Genomic DNA, 19,431 nt, shown 5'->3' on the forward strand with positions numbered 1-19,431 from the left:
TAAGAGGAATATTGTTTGGCTAATAGTGACTCTCATCCTGGATGTTTGTGTGAGTGCATGTGATTGTATATAATTATTTATTATTATTTATTCATTTTTAGAATTAAATTGTTAACGCAGGGTGATTCATTTCTTGAATTAATGTATACATTTTTTTTAACAAAATAATGTGCAGAATGATCCGCCCTGTGCATCCCAACCACTCTGCACTACAGTCGCTCTAGCATTTTGGCACTGCGCGCGGCCACGCTGAGTCGTGGGCGGCAGTTGATGTCCAAAGCAACAGGAGGGGCAACGTTGTCAGTTCACTGCACAAGAGGACACAAACGTCTGCAGTTTTCAGAGGTGTGTGTTAGGGGTGTGCACGTGTACACGTGTAACCGTGTAACCGTTTAGTAAATCATAACCGTCTAGGAAAAATCAATAAGTGGAAACCGTTTTTAAATATGTTCTGGAGACACGCATTTATTGATTTTACATCACTAAACACTAATAAACTAATTGGGGAGGATAAAAGCTAGTCTGCCGAATCTGTCTGTCCCTCAGCGTGTGTGTGTATCGGCGCACACACACACACATGGGGAGTCGCCGTGCTCGGGCTCGAGTCACAGCCACGGACGAGTGATGAAAGATAACCTAAAGATTAAAGTTACCCGGTTGACGTGAACTACGCGCGTAAGTAGCCCAAACTTTATAACACCTGTTCAACCTGCATAAACGTGGACATGTAGAAAGCGATAGGCTATATTAATCAGGAAATGAATGAAGGGCGATAATGACGGCGAAACCATGACAGGCGAACGTGTATGTGTGTGCCTACCATGGACCTATTATAAGAGGTTTGTAAACGAGCGTAGTTCATGTCAACTGTGTGTTCAAAGGCGAACAAACGCGTATGTGTGTGTGCGTGTGCGCCTACAAGGCGGTGGCCGCACGAGGACAATGACGTCATGGTTAACCGTATACACGAAAACAATTCCGTCGTGTACACGGTTAGACATTTTTGTAAACGTTCACACCCCTAGTGTGTGTGATTAATAAGTGATATCAATATAACGTCGGCTTTCTGGCACAATAGTCCTCCAGAACATGGGCACACTAGCAGCAATCAAGTTGTAAAGTTGTATTCAGGAATGCAAAACCTATGGATTCACCAAATAAATGCCATTATGTAGCCTATATTTGCTCAAAGACATAGCAAAGAGACCGCCAAATTGAATTATTGTGTGGTAGGCCTACAGTTTAGTTTGATTATAATTTATTTTCAGTATTAACGCCATCATTTGGATTTTCAATAAGTAAAAACAATATTTTAAATGTATATATCCACCTTCTGTCATTTATCTTTCCGTTCCTACATCAATATACAGAGAAAATTTGATTTTTTTCGGGCATATTTTGAATGGTGGAATTAATCGTTATTAAAAATGTTAACCGTTGGACAGCCCTATTTATTTTACATTTCGTTGTGTATTGACTTCTGTGTTGTTTGTCCTTAAAACCTGTTAATAAAAATTATATTTTTTTTAAATATTGTGAAAATAATATTGATGCACTTTTATTGGTTTTGGCATGCTTTTAAATTTGATGCTGAATTGTTGCCTAATGTTTGCATGATACACTACACACCTACATTGTTTGTTGGCCAGTTGGTTTCTGTTATCATATTAACTGATCAGCTCTGTTTGTGTAGAAATTATCAGGGATATGATTTTTTTTAGCTCGTTTTTATACGCCCATCTGCTCGTTTCTCTAGCGAGATCTGGCAACCCTGCAAACCACAGAGACGCAAGCAAGCCGCCATTACAGGGCAGCAAGTTGCGTAACATGAAATGTTCTTCAACTCGTTCATTTTCTCTGCTCAAAGGTCGCTCCAAAAACACACGTTTTGATTCAGTTTCAGCAAAAAGAACTATAATGGAATAAGTTTTATTTATGTAGCCCGATATCGTAGACAGACAGTAATGTGCGTCAGTGGTTTTACGATCCGCACAGACAGTAATACGACACCCACGAGGCTGAGGAACAACTCCCCCATAAAGAAACGCTTTTAACGGGTAAAAACAGAAGAAACGTCATAATATCACCTTAGTAACATAAACTGTATAGTCACCGTTTGTGGAGAACTCATGTTTCTTCCTCGGTGGCAGCAGACACACACAGATAGTAACCAGAGACAGTAGGCTCGTTCGACCTCACTTTCAGCTCGTCTGGAAAGTAGACGAGAGTAGCCGAGTGCAGTCGGGGGAGTGACGAAAATGCCTGACTGAAGCCGGACAGCTCCGAGTCGGCTCGACCGTCGGAAGTAGCGTCCTTGTTGCGGATGCAGTTCGTTTTCAAGTATTATTTTGAAGGCCTATTAGAAACATATTCGTAGAAGAGCTACACGTGCTACAACCGATTAGAAGCAGAACAAAAAACAAAGAGGAGTAAACACTTCAAAAGCGAGGGACATTTTCAAAACAAGAAACGAGATATATCCCCATTCCCCACACATCTTTATCTTTCTTGTTATTTTACTAGAAAACCTAGTATAAAAGGTAAAAACAGAATAAACGTCATAATATCACCTTAGTAACATAAACTGTATAGTCACCGTTTGTGGAGAACTCATGTTTCTTCTTCCTCGGTGGCAGCAGATAGTAACCAGAGACGGTGTGTGTGTGTGTGTGTGTGTGTGTGTGTGTGTGTGTGTGTGTGTGTGTGTGTGTGTGTGTGTGTGTGTGTGTGTGTGTGTGTGTGTGTGTGTGTGTGTGTGTGCGTGTGTGCGTGTGTGTGTGTGTGTGTGTGTGTGTGTGTGTCGAGCTCTGAGACGTTTGGTCAGACAAGACACGCCTCGTCATGACGTCAGGCAATAGTGTGGGAGAAGGGGGAGGGGAATCTAGAATCCTGAAATGTATTATTATTATATCCGGGGGTGCTGCTGTAAATAGGAAGAGGTTCAGTAATGTCTAACACAGAAGTAGGCCTACTGGTCATTATGAGCAATTGATAAGCACGAGCTAAGACTTTAATTTAAAATAATGTGATTAGAATGACAACGTATCCTTATACAAAGGCCTATAGATACAAATAAAACAAAATAACTCATGCATTTTAATGGTGTAGGTTGTGATTAAACCTTGGTTTGGGACACATTTTAAATGGGCAGGGGGGGGGCGGCGTCTGGGGGTTTTGAGCATTCAACACTTTATTTCCTGCATTCTGATGAATTGGTATGCACCAAATTTATGTAAAGTAATGAAAACATTTAGATTCCCGGTGACAAAAATAGAATAGAATAGAATGCAGTAATATCAGTCATTCTGTATTGCTTTAAAAAAAAGGGGGTTATTATTCATGTCTATCATTGAAAATGTAGTGGCTGGTGGTATTTACTAGCCTGCAATCTTCAAATATTTAAAAATAATACAGTGCAAAATGAGGTTATAATCCTCATTTTGCTTCCTTTATACTAGTGGTGACTGGGGGTGCAGTGGAGAGATGAATGCAGACAGATAGAGGGAGGAAGAGATAGCTTTATTTTATAATTTAGCTTTTAGATTTGTGAGTGATCATCGCTGACTTTAGACTGACTTGCGCTGTCTGCTCCGTGAGGCTCGAGGCCATCAGCTGAGCGAACAGCTGTCCGACACGGAGATGAAAAATTAAGGTGGAGCAACCAAATATAAATGAACAAATATTGTACTAAACTGTAACACAAGTAATAAGCTGTGGAATTTAATTTGCATCAGTAGCCTACAGTAGTCCACATTCTTCGCTCAGCCACTAACTGTTGTATTACACATGGGCTGATCACGTGCACACAGCCGAGTTCCTTTTTTTTTCATATTCACCCAATCTGCGGTTCATGTGCGTGCGCAACCTGGTCCGTATGGACCACGTGATCAACCGTGATCTGTTACAGCACTACCATTAACTGACAATAGACATTTATATTTGTTATGACCCACTTTACTGGCGTCAATATAGTCAGAAACTTAAGTTAGACCGATCAAAACAATTATTTCCTCCAAAAAAAGAGTCAGTCTAAAGTCACTTCCAACGCCCATACACATGACAAATAAACATATTGAATCTCCTTTGTATCTTTCTGCTCTGGTGAAGTGCTGCCACCTGCAGGCTGCTTCCTGTCACTGTTAAATCCTGTGAAAGAGATGGAGACTGAATGCAGAGTTCAGATCAAATTACAGGAGGTTGAAAACGCTGCTATCTTAGAATAAATTAACGTTAGGTTACATAAAGACAGGCAACACAATGAATAAGGTTTAATTTCCTTGACAGTAACCTGGTTAAATAAAGGATATAATAATTATAATACATTTCAGGATTCTAGAGTCCCCTCCCCCTTCTTCCACTCTACTTCTTGACGTCATGAAGACAACATGTACTCCTCCAGTGTAAGCTATACTCCAGTCAAAGGAGGACTCTTCAGGAAACTTGGATCAGATAGAGAATCAGTTTTTAAGTGACCTTCAAAAAAGCGCTTTATACATCCTATCTATTATTATAATTGTTATTATTAATACGTGCATGCTTCTGAATCTGGATTATTTGGTGAAGACAAAGCCATTGGTGGATTACCTTCACAACACTGGACTATACACAATGATTTAGGGCTAAATAACAAACAGTGGGGGGGGGGGGGGGGGGGGGGGCAGCAATACGCCATAGCTGCGTCAAGTCTGCCTAAACCAAAGAAGAAGAAGTCAGGAAGAGGGGTGTCCTGTCTGACAAAACGTTTCAGAGCTCCACACACGCACGCACTGTCACATGAGCGCGCACACACACACACACACACACACACAGTGTCACACGCGCACACTAACTATGAGAACACTGACATTTTAGGGGGAAGGGGCTAATGCAGAAAAGGAGGGGGGGTGAAATAACAAACTGAAACACATTTTTTTTCCTCAGTTGACCAATGATTTCACATTTCTTTTTCAGAAATTAAATGCATATATGTAAGCATCCCTGCATTTAATGTAAAATACACTAGCTTGATTGCAAGCAAGCACAGGCTACATATGTTAATGTTGATGAAATCACAACCAAGTCTTTTTTTTTAATAGACAACATAAAAAGGCAGTGTTGTTTGGTTTCTATTTTAAGGCAGTTCAACGAATAATTGATTTCAAATCAAAATCGCTACTTGGAACAATGCGATTATCACGTCTGTGTGTCTGTAACGTAGGATATCTACGATGGCCTTCAAGGACAAGAAGCTAGTTACTAAAGATGGCCTCATCCACCACTGCCTCAAGCCTTTCCACAATATCATGTGATGAAGTGAAGATGTATTTAGTTATTTATTCTATAGTACTTCTTCTTCTTGGTCTTCCAACAGGTGCCTTTCCCCAGGACGCCCACTATATATAAAAACATGTAAGGCTGGTGTCTGTTCTGTAGAAATATGACGGTGCAACATGGCGGCCTCAGCGCCCCGCTCCTATGTAGACATAAAAGAATCATTCTTAGGTCTAGAAAAACTAACTTTTATTTTCAAGTGATTATACACTAATTAAAACATACATATGGATATTAAATTCTATTTCCATCAAGTCTGTTATGAAAAAGGCCAATGAATTCTACACACTGAACCTTTAATAGCTAAATAAACTGCACACAAACAAATTCTTATCACATTTGAAGAGGCTACAAATCCATATACATTCACATATTAACCACATGGTGGCGCCATGCTAAACAAAGCAACATGAACCTGAAATAAACTCTGGAACATTTCAACTGTAGTGTAGTAGCACTGTATTTCCACTAGATGGCTCTGGAAAACTGCTTTCAAGCCCCTGTAAACCGAAATACACACAATCCTAACTATGTAATGTGGGGAGTTAGTTGCATGATAGTAAAGCATCTGAAAAGAGTTATGCAAAATGTATCAATCCAAATTAAAAGATATTGTTATTTAAGTTTGATAAGCTTTACAGAAATGCAGTCTGTCTGTTGCAAAGGAAAACGTTTAATACACAGTCCTGTCAAACGGTCTAGACAGTAAAAAAGCATATTTTTTAAACTAAGTTTTTTAAAATGTATGAAGTGAAAATTTATGAAGTGAAAATCACTCCAAAATAAAGATGAATCAACAACCTAACCTGTAACTTAAGAGAGTGATTATAGAAATATCTAAATAAACTAGTTTCTAATACATGAACAAAATGATTTTTGAATACAACAAAACTTTAAATTGATTAAAAATAATGAAAAATCAAAGAAATGGTTTTGAACGTTTTTCTCAAATTCAGAAATCCGGTGTTATCCCGTGTTTCTTCAGTGAGTTCTTAAATCAAATGAAATGCACACAGGAGTTGACACATCATGGTCTGATCGGTCCAGGTTTAAACACACTTGTGCTTCTTCAGGCCCTCGTTTCTTGCGTAGCTTTTCATACATTTGATGCAACAGTACGGTTTGACTCCTGTGTGGATTCGCTCATGCTCTGAGAGGTGAGATGATGAGTAGAACCGCTTGTCACAGTGTTGACATTGGTGTTGTTTGACTCCAGTGTGGATAAGCTCATGAGCCCGGTATGAGCTGGAGGAACTGAAGACTTTCTCACAATGCTGACAAGAGTAGATTTTGTCCTTTGTGTGGATGTTTCTGTGCTTACTGTAATAACTATTATCGTTGAAACTCTTGCCACAGTCCTCACAGCTGTAGGGCTTCTCTCCAGTGTGAATACGTTGGTGGACTTTGAGGTTTCCTGAGTGAGTGAATGTTTTACCACAGTCCTCACATTTGTACGGCTTCTCTCCAGTGTGAATACGTTTGTGGCCTTTGAGGGATCCTGATTGAGCAAAGCTTTGCCCACACTGGTCACAGCTGAACGGCTTCTCTCCAGTGTGAATGAGGCGGTGTTTATGCAGGGTAGATGAATGAGTGAATGTTGTACCACAGTCTTCACAGCTGTACGGCTTCTCTCCAGTGTGAATACGTTGGTGGTCTTTGAGGTGTCCTGATAGAACAAAGCTTTGCCCACATTGGTCACAGCTGTACGGCTTCTCTCCAGTGTGAATACGTTGGTGGACTTTGAGGTGTTCTGAGCGAGTGAATTTTTTACCACATTGGTCACAGCTGAAGGGCTTCTCTCCGGTGTGGATTCTCTGATGAATCGTTAAGGTTGACTTTGACATGAACTCTTTCTTACACTGTTGACAGCGGTGAGGTTTAGGATTCTTTCTTCCTTTTTGTTTCTGTAGCGACAGACAGACAGAAATACAAAGGCAGAGTATGAGTGAAGCAGCGATGTGCAGTCAGGGTCAGCATTAGGGATCGGAATCGTTAGAATTTTACAACAAATGAAAAGAAGACAAGGACTTAAAGGGGACATATTATGAAAAACAAACATTTCCAGTGTTTGGGCACACTGTTTAGGTTATTGGGGTCCTATTGGGGACATGACAGCCCCTGTGTGAAAAACAGACGGTGAAACTGTATGTGTGTTGGAAACTGAAGAGTATTTGTTTGTTGTTGACAGCGTGTAGTTATGCAAGCAGTCGTGGTACATGCAGCAGTAGGCCTATTACATCTCCAGTGTAATGTACACTATAATAGACAGGAATACTGTAAGTTGCCTCTGCTGCTGTTTGTTTCCTGTCCATTATATTTCAAAAAACACACAGTATCACTCAGAACTTGTTGCTTCTTGAGCAAGGGCTATACTGAACTTATTAGTAGCCTATCTTACTAAATAATGGAAGAAAAAATATATTTTCATTAGTTTGTAGCTTTGCCATAACTACAGATGTATGATGTATATGTCAGCTAGGCTAAATGATGTAACATTGAATGTGCAATGTTTTACAGATGTGAGTGACCTGATGGACCACACTATCTGTTCAGAGGAGGACTGTTCACTGGGTGGGACAGGTGGTCTCCTTCAGGGCCCACCAGCAACAACTGGACAGTCACATACAAGTTATGACTTTGCTTCTGTTTGATATGTACACTTTATATTTCCATTTCACTGGCTATGAATAAACTGCTTTATTTTCAAGTATGGTTTTAGTCTTTTTAAAATGTAATGATACTGTTTTATAAGAAAGAATCTTCAGAGAGATAAAGGGTTGAATTAAAAAACATAAGTCAATGCATGTAGATCGGTCAGAAAACTAGTCTAACATCCTGACTATGAAAATGTGAGTTTCACGTAATCCTTTACTACACGAAGCAAACAGTGACACACAAAACATGTTTTAACAGTAAAACTTTATTATAAACTAGAAAATCCCGCGGAGATTTTGAAAGTACGGGCCGCCCGTGTAAATCGGGGAAGAAAAAAAAATCACGGCCGACCCCTGTGGTCCGAGAGGCTTTATCGTAGAGCAACGTGAGCTGTACATGTCCAACACATGATAAGTCAATCTGAGTCAGGGGGAAAGGGGCGTGGCCTGGCAAACATTGCATTTGTGAATTATTTTTTTTCGCATTTGTGGCGCCCCCTATCGGTTAATCTAGACATGCTTTCAGGGCCATGCTACCACATGTCTTCTGCACATATCCTGCAAGTTTCATGATGATAGGACCTATGGTCAATGAGTTATGGCCAATTTGTAATTAAGCCCCGCCCCTGCGTAAACATTTTAGTCAATGGCGGCCATGTTTTCCAAGCTATCCTACTAATATTTTTCGGAGACGTGCGTCATAGTCCCCCGGGGCTTCGTGAGACATTTGGTGTTGATAGAGTAAAACTTGAAAAAGTTGTGGATAAAACCCTGTTTTTCAGTTTATGCTAATTAGCCGAAAATATTTCCAGGTTGACTTTATGGTCCAAGAGGCTTTTTTGTAGAGCACCCTAAAAGACACCTGTGTGAGAAATTTCAAGTCAATGGGACTTACGGTGTGCGGGGCGTGGCCTCTCAAACTTTCTTCAGTCGTTGCTTAATAACAGCGCCCCCTAGGGGAAATTCCAAAACATTTCCGAGAGGCTATATTGTAGAGCACCATGAGCTGTACAAGTGTAATCAATTTCAAGTCAATCAGAGTCAGGTGACATTTGTGGCGCCCCCTATGGGTTAATCACGATAAGCTTCGAGGGACATGCTACCACATAACGTCTGCACATACCCAGCAAGTTTGATGATGATAGGACCTATGGTTAAGGATTTATGGCCAATTTGTTAATAAGCCCCACCCCTGCGTAAACGTTTTGGGCAATGGCGGCGAAAAAAATAATCATGGCTGACCCCTATTGTCCGTATATGAATTATGACCTTGAAAGTTGACCTTTGACCTCTAAACTCCTCTGGGGTTATAATTGAGTCATAATAAACATTTGTGCAAAGTTAGAAGAAAATCCGTGTAAGTCTAAATTTAGCGGTAACTGGGACTTGAACCGCCAACTTTAAGCTCATGGTTAAAAAAAAAAAAAAAAAACTTTAGATATGCCTAATGTGTCATATGCACTTACCATGAGACACGTTCCCCTTCACACAAAGATTTGAGGTGAACATTTTATTCCACAAGCTAGATTTGAACCTGTGACCTTTTGATTATGAGACCTGGACTTAAAACACTAAGCCATCAATCTAGTGGTTAAAACTCATAGAGCGGGTCAAATTTATAGAAAGAACTGTATATTCCTATGGTGTGCGTGTGTGTGTGTGTGTGTGTGTGTCTGTGTGTGTGTGTGTCTCTGTGTGTGTGTGTGTGTGTGTCTCTGTGTGTGTGTGTGTGTGTGTGTGAGTGTGTCTCTGTGTGTGTGTGTGTGTGTGTGTCTTTGTGTGTGTGTGTGTGTGTGTGTGTGTATGTCTTTGTGTGTGTGTGTGTGTGTGTGTGTGTCTGTGTGTGTGTGTGTCTTTGTGTGTGTGTGTCTTTGTGTGTGTGTGTGTGTGTGTGTCTGTCTGTTTGTGTGTGTCTCTGTGTGTGTGTGTCTGTCTGTTTGTGTGTGTCTCTGTGTGTGTGTGTGTGTCTGTGTGTGTGTGTGTGTCTCTGTGTGTCTCTGTGTGTGTGTGTGTGTGTGTGTGTATGTGTGTGTGTGTGTGTGTCTGTGTGTGTGTGTGTCTGTTTGTGTGTGTGTGTGTGTGTGTGTGTGTGTGTGTGTGTGTGTGTGTGTGTGTCTGTGTGTGTGTGTGTGTGTGTGTGTGTGTGTGTGTGTGTGTCTGTGTCTCTGTGTGTGTGTGTGTGTCTCTCTGTGTGTGTGTGTGTGTGTGTGTGTGTGTGTGTCTGTGTGTGTGTGTGTGTGTGTGTGTCTGTGTGTGTGTGTGTCTGTGTGTGTGTGTGTGTCTCTGTGTGTGTGTGTCTCTCTCTCTCTCTCTCTCTCTATGGAGTCTATGATGTCATCGTTGAGTCAAAGGCAGTTGCACGTGCAGGGGTCACCATGGTGACAGACAGCTAATCAGTGTCAATTGTAAACAGCTGGTAATCTACACAGGTACGGACACTTGTCTCCCCAAAGGATCACACAGAGGCTATTTCAACTGAACGCATAAGTCTAAACTGCTGCCCATATCTCGCAAACCGTTTGTCTGACAGAAAAAATGATCGTACCGTGAGAATGAGAAGATTTCAATTAATATTCAGTGTCAAATGTGTTCCTTTAATGTAAAAACTTTCGAGTCAAGAGCAATATACGTTTAGATTTCTGGTGTTCTTTTTTATTCCCTCTCCTCCACTCTAAATATCACTAAAATTGATGTTACATTAGGGCTGCTCGGTTATGGCAAAAATGATAACCACGATTATTTTGATTGATATTGTAATCACGGTTATTAAAGACGATTATTCATTGTAGGGATGCACCAAAATGAAAATTCAGCCAATTCTTTCAACATTACATAAACAAAACTCCCAATTGTGCTCCTCAAACATAGCCTACAACTAAAAAGCCACACAAAATAAATAATCAGTAAAACCTTCGAATCTAAGAGTAAAATTAATATTTTACTAGGGATGTGATTGTGAACCATTCATTGATATGTACTTCGACTTATAAGAGGAGGTAGGCTATGAATCTACAAAAAGATCGACTTATTGCCTTGTTTTTTTTTGCAGTGCACGTTGAGTTGCTGTTAAAAAAAACTACACCACAGCTGACACCGTAATGTTCAGACTTCAGAATTTGCATCAGAGCGCTGATCATAAAAATTAGACGCTTTATTTAAACGAAGTCCATGCTTAGGTGCTGGTTGTAACTTTTCGTCTGTAGACTGAAACTAACGGAGGGGGTGCGTCTCACTGTATATTTGCTCTTGTCGCGCAGATAGTTTGCCGACATGGCACAATATATTCAGGCTCGAGAAATGTAATCAGAAAGCGGAAGCCTTTCCCTCAACAGCGTTAACGTGCAGGAATCCCCGACTATCATTTTACCCGTAAAGCCACAGAGCTTTTCTGCGCGGCGGCTCACACCGACAAGTTCTCACAGTGAATGACACCGTTACCCACCGCCATCACAGTGTCTCACTCACACCATGTTTCACCGAGTGAAACGCTGCTTCAATCGCGCAAGGCTTTTGTGTTTCGGTGTAACATCCTGGACGAGCGTTTTAACTTTATGCTGAATAAACAATTGCACTGGAATCGCTGAAAGCGGCAGTGTTCGGGCGGGGGCGGGGCGGAGCGCAGGTGGAGACAGAAGGGTGCGCTGCATTTACTACACATGACCCGGCGTGCCGCACAATAACCGTTTTATTACGATTATCTTGTTTTCATGACCGAGGGAAGCCAAAATTGTAACCGAAATCGAAATTCAATTAATCGCCCAGCCCTATGTTACATGCGTCAAACATGGCTGGTTAATTTGAAAACTATGCATTTTTTTTAAAAGGTTGAATTTTAACAATGAAAGACGAAAGATAGCTGAACTGTTTGTCGAAGAAATGAACTTTGTAGGATCAATTATCAGTGAGCTTGAAGTGGTTGAAATCAGTGCAAAACGCTCCGCGTTTTGCCGATTTCCCCATGTAATCCCAATACGAATTTTGGGTGTAATAAACCTTTAAGTATCTCTGAAGTTATGAATTTTATGAAAAAATAGTGAATTATGGAAATGTGCTCCCGTGCAAGACGAATATGGGACACTTTGAATCGAGTTTCTACGATGAAGTATGAACGAGTAGGAGGAATCATAATTTTGCATGAAATATTAATTTCATAAAAAGTCGAATTTATTTGAAATGATCAATTTTATGAAAAATCTGTTCATGAATTATTGTTGTCTGGAATGAGCCGAACATTTAGACGTAAGAATGGAGTTTCTAGGTTGAATCTGCAGGGAGAAGAAGAGATTTGAAACTTTTCATAATTTTGGTTTAATTGCTTATTAATTATGAAGTTATGAATTTTTTTTGAAATTTTTGAATAAAAGCAATAATGTGAAAAATGAGCTGAATATGAGGATGGTTGAATATAGTTTGTGGAATGAAGCATGTTGAAGATATGGACGTGCATGAATTTGGGCGGAATAATAATAATAAATGCGTAGAATATCAATGCTGTGAATGCTTTCAGCATTCACACCAATGATACATTATCTATTAGATATTGAAAGGGTGTCAGATAATTTGCAGCTCTGACTGTAATTATTTCTATACTTTTTTTTTACAAAAGATAATGCCTTTCCAGTGAATCTTGACATGATACATTCCTTTCCTGCCTCGTTACTGCACATTTTTACATGTTACCTCAGCATGGTTTCACAACCAAAGCTTTATCACTCCACTAGATCATTCCCCAGTTTAACCTGTAGAGACATACATAAAACGTTGTATGTTAAAAGGTTTAGAGAGTTAATGCATAAATACTTAGCTCATATTCTGTTATTGACTGTGACATATTTAAACTGTATTTACCTGAGGATAATGTCAGGGAAACCAGAAATCTTGATGCAATTTTCACAGTTTTCAGCTCAGACTCCTGCCTGACCAGGTTCAGTTGTAAAGCTTTTGGTTTAGAAGTGGTAAGTGTGCCGATATTTGTGGTAGAAATGAAGCTAAACATGGTAACATCGATCTCCATGCTGCATTGGCTAAAAGTAAACAAAACTGACAGCTGGGCGTGTGCCATGCCCATATAGGTAGGTAGGTATAGAGTAAATGAGCAGGGCGGTGCATGCATGCCCATGTAGAGCTGACCAGTCAGAGCAGACTAGGATTTTTGCAAAGGGGGGTAAGATGTCAAAACAAACCTTTTGAGATAGAGGGCAGAAGAGGCTGGAAAAGGTGATGAAGAAATGGTAGAAAACTATTGGGTTTTTTGAAAAATAAACCATGAAAATCTGTTGTAGTAGACCTTGGAAATACACATTTAAAACCGAGATTTAGCATAATATGTCCCCTTTAAATACTGAAAGCCTGATAGGTTAACCAACTGTGTTGTTAAAAAAATATATATAATAATAATGATAATAATTATTATTATAATAATAATAATACTTAAAATTAAAAGTAAAAAATCTGACAACTGCGTAACTACGGCATGCATGCGGGATAGTAAACGAGCAGAAGCAAGCCGTCACTGAACTGGTGGCGATAATAAACGCAGCACGGTTCTATGGGGATATTTAGCTGAACAGAAAGAAGAGCTGTGTAAAGCTAGAACAGTTTAGACTCCACATCACCGTGGCAACACAACCTATCCATCAGCTCAGACAGCGCAGAGAAAAGTTTGATGATTGCATGAGAGTGATGGCCCAGGCACCTTTCAGTAAGTTTACAGAAGTGCCACACTGTTACTGTCTTTGAACTTTGGATAAATGTATTTAGTCATTTTAAGGGGAAAACACATTGTATTTATTGTTTTAACTATTGAGTTATTTGTAAAACAGCCTGCTAGTGTAGCCATAAAATATTTATTTTTACGTTTTAAATTGGGATATACATGTTCCAAAACGACAAATAACCTCTGTATTTAAAAAGAAATCAAGCAAGTAGGCTAATAATAACCATAAATGAATTATAGGCTATCGCATCACAGTAGGCCTAATTGTCCACAATAATCTCACAACAGCCCCCCATCCAAAAAGGAACTTTAAAAATGTACAACTGTAAGGTCAGTTGTCTGTTTTATTCAAATAAGCAGTTGTTTATTTCTGTAGTGCGTATTGGCATCTTTGACCAAAATACCCCTCAAATTTTCCGTGCGCCACTTTGCGCCGCGCCTCCTCCACACCTGGGCGGTGACCACCTTGACTAAGACATTTCCTGGGAGGAAACACTGTTGCGTCACAATAAGAAGTGTAATATAGACTTTGATGTCAATTTTCAGTGATGTATATGTGGCCCACAAAAAGTGTAAAGTAATGTTTTCTTGGACCTTTGATTGGAAATTATTTATGATAAGCATTGGGTATTGCAATTTCACACGTGTACAAACAGAACTTTAATTCAATTGATGTGTGCTATGTAAATAAATATAAGTGATTTGATACAAGTAGCTCTTGGCCACTTACATTTTTTCAAAGTAGCTCTCAGTTGTAAAAAGGTTGGAGACCCCTGGCCTAGACCTATGCAGCGCCACCCTATGCTCTCACCTCAAATGATTTTACCTGGCGATCTACACATACTGGCTCTTAATGAAGCGTTCTATAAAGTTGCAACATTATTTCACTGTAGGCTTCTTTCTTTTCATCAGTAGCGATTATAGTTAGGACGTGACAGGTGACAGCTGTCACAGTTCGGACATCGCTGCAGACTCGCAGGTTAAGCTCTTCACAGTAGATTCATATTTGTCCGGAAAATACAGACTACAGGTTTTGTATCTAGGCTATTTATTTTATTAGCCTAAATCAAAATTGTATTTATTTTGATGTGGCCCAAAACTAAAGTGATTTTCCACATATGCTATTCATTAGGGGACAGTGTCCGACTTTAATCACATTCTTAATTGTAGGACTATAAATTAGGCTAAATGGTGTAGTGTTTAAATCCGAGTTCAACCTTTAATTGCTTTATAATGTCACGTTACGCACTGCGAAAACGATCTGTAAAATAAATTAATCAATTCAGTAGCATAATTTTCTGACAGCATTCCACTCTCTCCTTATTCGCAGTAGGAGTTTTTTTTCGGCTCTCTGTTTTTCCTCTCGAGTGAAGTCACTTTTTTTTTACTCAGCTGCTCGCAATCAGTCCGTTTGTGTAAAGTTAGCGGCACAAGAACAGTACATTTTGTGCGGAAGCAGAGAGAAAGGCCCCCTTTCATGGGGACGCGCACAGAGCCTGAAACCCTCGTTCAACATAAGAGGTTGGTAACTGCCTTTGTGATACCGGTCAGCTCTGAGCGAGGGTATGTGTTATGTTTAACCAGATCAAGAAAAGAGAGCCAGGCTCTGTTGAGTTTGCTTCGTAGTATACCCCTCTGCTCGATTTAAGCAATGCAGCTCCGGGTTCATTAACTTTTGCACATACGAAAGTTTGCAAGTTATTGTTTTTAACAATCTACTTAGGGAAAAGAAAATGTGGAATTGATTAACACAAATCTGTTTTTTATATAAAAAGAATACTGGTTTTGATACAAATGAATGAATAATGGTAAAACTAAATACAATTCCAAAAGGCTCAAGAGGTTCACAGACTCCATCCCTATCTATGCATAGATCAGGTCATTTTTTCTCAAGTCCTGTCTGAAGTGTGCTAGTAGGGTTGCAAAGGGGTGGAAACTTTCTGGAAACTTTCCACAAGAATTTTCGCTCTGAAATTTTGGGAATATTCGAAATTGGGAATTATCTAAATGGCGGTAAATTAAATGATCTGACACCTGGTTAAGAGGAATATTGTTTGGCTAATAGTGACTCTCATCCTGGATGTTTGTGTGAGTGCATGTGATTGTATTTAATTTTTTATTATTATTTATTCATTTTTAGAATTAAATTGTTAACGCAGGGTGATTAATTTCTTGAATTAATGTATAATTTTTTTCTTAACAAAATAATGTGCAGAATGATCCGCCCTGTGCATCCCAACCACTCTGCACTACAGTCGCTCTAGCATTTGGGCACTGCGCGCGGCCACGCTGAGTCGTGGGCGGCAGTTGATGTCCAAAGCAACAGGAGGGGCAACGTTGTCAGTTCACTGCACAAGAGGACACAAACGTCTGCAGTTTTCAGAGGTGTGTGTTCTTATTAGGAAAAATCAATAAGTGAAAACCGTTTTTATTTTTTTTATTCTTCCATTTTCAAATGTTCTTTTTTTCAAGTTTTTAAATATGTTCTGGAGACACGCATCTATTGATTTTACATCACTAATCACTAATAAACTAATTGGGGAGGATAAAAGCTAGTCTGCCGAATCGGTCTGTCCCTCAGCGTGTGTGTGTGTATCGGCGCACACACACACATGGGGAGTCGCCGTGCTCGGGCTCGAGTCACAGCCACAGACGAGTGATGAAAGATAACCTAAAGATTAAAGTTACCCGGTTGACGTGAACTACGCGCGTAAGTAGCCCGAACTTTATAACACCTGTTCAACCTGCATAAACGTGGACATGTAGAAAGCGATAGGCTATATTAATCAGGAAATGAATGAAGGGCGATAATGACGGCGAAACCATGACAGGCGAACGTGTATGTGTGTGCCTACCATGGACCTATTATAAGAGGTGTGTAAACGAGCGTAGTTCATGTCAACTGTGTGTTCAAAGGCGAACAAACGCGTATGTGTGTGTGTGTGTGTGTGCGCCTACAAGGCGGTGGCCGCACGAGGACAATGACGTCATGGTTAACCGTGTACACGAAAACAATTCCGTCGTGTACACGGTTAGACATTTTTGTAAACGTTCACACCCCTAGTGTGTGTGATTAATAAGTGATATCAACATAACGTCGGCTTTCTGGCACAACAGTCCTCCAGAACATGGGCACGCTAGCAGCAATCAAGTTGTAAAGTTGTATTCAGGAATGCAAAACCTATGGATTCACCAAATAAATGCCATTATGTAGCCTATATTTTCTATAAGACAGCCACATTGAATTATGGTGTGGCAGACCTACGTTTTAGTTTGATTATAATTTATTTTCAGTATTAACAACATAATTTGGATTTTCAATAAGTAAAAAAATATATTTTAAATGTATATATCCACCTTCTGTCATTTATCTTTCTGTTCCTACATCAACATACAGAGAAAATTAGATTTATTCTGGCATATTTTGAATGGTGGAATAATTCGTTATTAAAAATGTCAACCGTTGGACAGCCCTATTTATTTTACATTTCGTTGTGTATTGACTTCTGTGTTGTTTGTCCTTAAAACCTGTTAATAAAAATTATATATTTTTTAAATATTGTGAAAATAATATTGATGCACTTTTATTGGTTTTGGCATGCTTTTAAATTTGATGCTGAATTGTTGCCTAATGTTTGCATGATACACTACACACCTACATGCTTTTTTGTTGGCCAGTTGGTTTCTGTTATCATATTAACTGATCAGCTCTGTTTGTGTAGAAATTATCAGGGATATGATTTTTTTTAGTTCGTTTTTATACGCCCATCTGCTCGTTTCTCTAGCGAGATCTGGCAACCCTGCAAACCACAGAGACGCAAGCAAGCCGCCATTACAGGGCAGCAAGTTGCGTAACATGAAATGTTCTTCAACTCGTTCATTTTCTCTGCTCAAAGGTCGCTCCAAAAACACACGTTTTGATTCAGTTTCAGCAAAAAGAACTATAATGGAATAAGTTTTATTTATGTAGCCCGATATCGTAGACAGACAGTAATGTGCGTCAGTGGTTTTACGATCCGCACAGACAGTAATACGACACCCACGAGGCTGAGGAACAACTCCCCCATAAAGAAACGCTTTTAACGGGTAAAAACAGAAGAAACTTCATAATATCACCATAGTAACATAAACTGTATAGTCACCGTTTGTGGAGAACTCATGTTTCTTCCTCGGTGGCAGCAGATACACACAGATAGTAACCAGAGACAGTAGGCTCGTTCGACCTCACTTTCAGCTCGTCTGGAAAGTAGACGAGAGTAGCCGAGTGCAGTCGGGGGAGTGACGAAAATGCCTGACTGAAGCCGGACAGCTCCGAGTCGGCTCGACCGTCGGAAGTAGCGTCCTTGTTGCGGATGCAGTTCGTTTTCAAGTATTATTTTGAAGGCCTATTAGAAACATATTCGTAGAAGAGCTACACATGCTACAACCGAGTAGAAGCAGAACAAAAAACAAAGAGGAGTAAACACTTCAAAAGCGAGGGACATTTTCAAAACAAGAAACGAGATATATCCCCATTCCCCCCCACACATCTTTATCTTTCTTGTTATTTTACTAGAAAACCTAGTATAAAAGGTAAAAACAGAATAAACGTCATAATATCACCATAGTAACATAAACTGTATAGTCACCGTTTGTGGAGAACTCATGTTTCTTCCTCGGTGGCAGCAGATAGTAACCAGAGACGGTGTGTGTAAAGCTGCGAACACACCGCACTGGCCGCGCGGCGAGATTACATACAAAGTCAATGGACTAGCGCGTGGCAGCGCGTCCACCCAATAATCGGCGTCCAGCGGCCGGCGGCGGGCGCTTGCGCGGCGCGTGGCCGCGCCTCATGAGAGGAGCGTGAATCGGGAGCGCGGCCATTTGCGGCGCATCATCGAAGGAGCGTGAATCGAAGGCTTGTGCGGCGAACACGGCGCTGCAGAAAAAGATGAAAAATTTCATCTTTTTCTGCAGCGCCGCCGGGCGCCGCGCCTCCACAGCCAATCAGCGGCGTTGAGATTGCCCAGTGGTCTGCAAGACGAGGTGGGCGTGTGGAGTGAGGACATTGGGCTTCCAATACATTCTGCAAATATGTGTATTTTGCATCTGTTTAGCTGTTGGTTGTACTTTAGCCAAGGCAGCGCCGGTTAGCATAGTGCAACTCACCCAGCTGAGGATAATATGAACCCAAAGTTGACAGCAGTGTCCGTGTGGAATTCCAATATAGTAGCCTACAGCGAAGCACGCGGTGTTGTCCTCCGTCACCCGGAACACTTTCACTTTCAGGTAGGCTGATGTCTGCCTTTATTTTTGCAGCTGAGCACACACTGCTGTTGTTATTGTGTTTAGTATGTTGCTGAATTTCTATTAATATGTGTGTATTTTCGATCATGCTGTTTTAATGATAGGCCTATTTGTGACATGACTGCCGCTGTACACAGTGTAGGCCTACGTACATCTGTATTTTTTGGCACAGCTGGACCATGTTGTTGTTGTTGTTGCACCGTGAGTGTGACGGGTCTGATCTCGGCGTCGGCGTCAGAAATATATGGCCCAATATGATCAAGCGGCGAGCCTCCTGCGGTCACGCGGCCAACCGCCGCCTACGATGAGGCGGCGGTTGGCCGCGGCGGCGGCTGCGGTTAATATGGCCCAATATGACCAAGCGGCGAGCCTCCTGCGTTCACGCGGCCAACCGCCGCAGGCGGCCAATGCGGTGTGTTCCCGGCTTTAAGCTGCGAACACACCGCACTGGCCGCGCGGCGAGAT

At 40.6% G+C, this 19,431-nt stretch overlaps 2 protein-coding genes across 2 annotated transcripts in view; one reads left to right on the forward strand and one right to left on the reverse strand.

Moving 5' to 3' along the window:
• The window catches only part of LOC307264960 (uncharacterized protein), a 54,915-nt gene that overhangs the window by 9,770 nt on the left and 25,714 nt on the right, over nt 1-19,431 (forward strand). The window lies entirely within an intron of this gene.
• On the reverse strand, nt 5,607-17,944 carry LOC307264961 (uncharacterized protein). Its single transcript, XM_080046529.1, has 2 exons — nt 17,823-17,944; nt 5,607-7,214 (listed from the first exon to the last, which is right to left on the reverse strand). Exons 1-2 carry the CDS (start codon nt 17,838-17,840, stop codon nt 6,360-6,362), a joined length of 873 nt encoding a protein of 290 aa, XP_079902655.1. The 5' UTR covers nt 17,841-17,944; the 3' UTR covers nt 5,607-6,359.

The sequence above is a fragment of the Ammodytes marinus genome, assembly GCF_949987685.1.
Source record: "Ammodytes marinus genome assembly, chromosome: 18".
NCBI classification, from domain to species: Eukaryota; Metazoa; Chordata; class Actinopteri; order Uranoscopiformes; family Ammodytidae; genus Ammodytes; species Ammodytes marinus.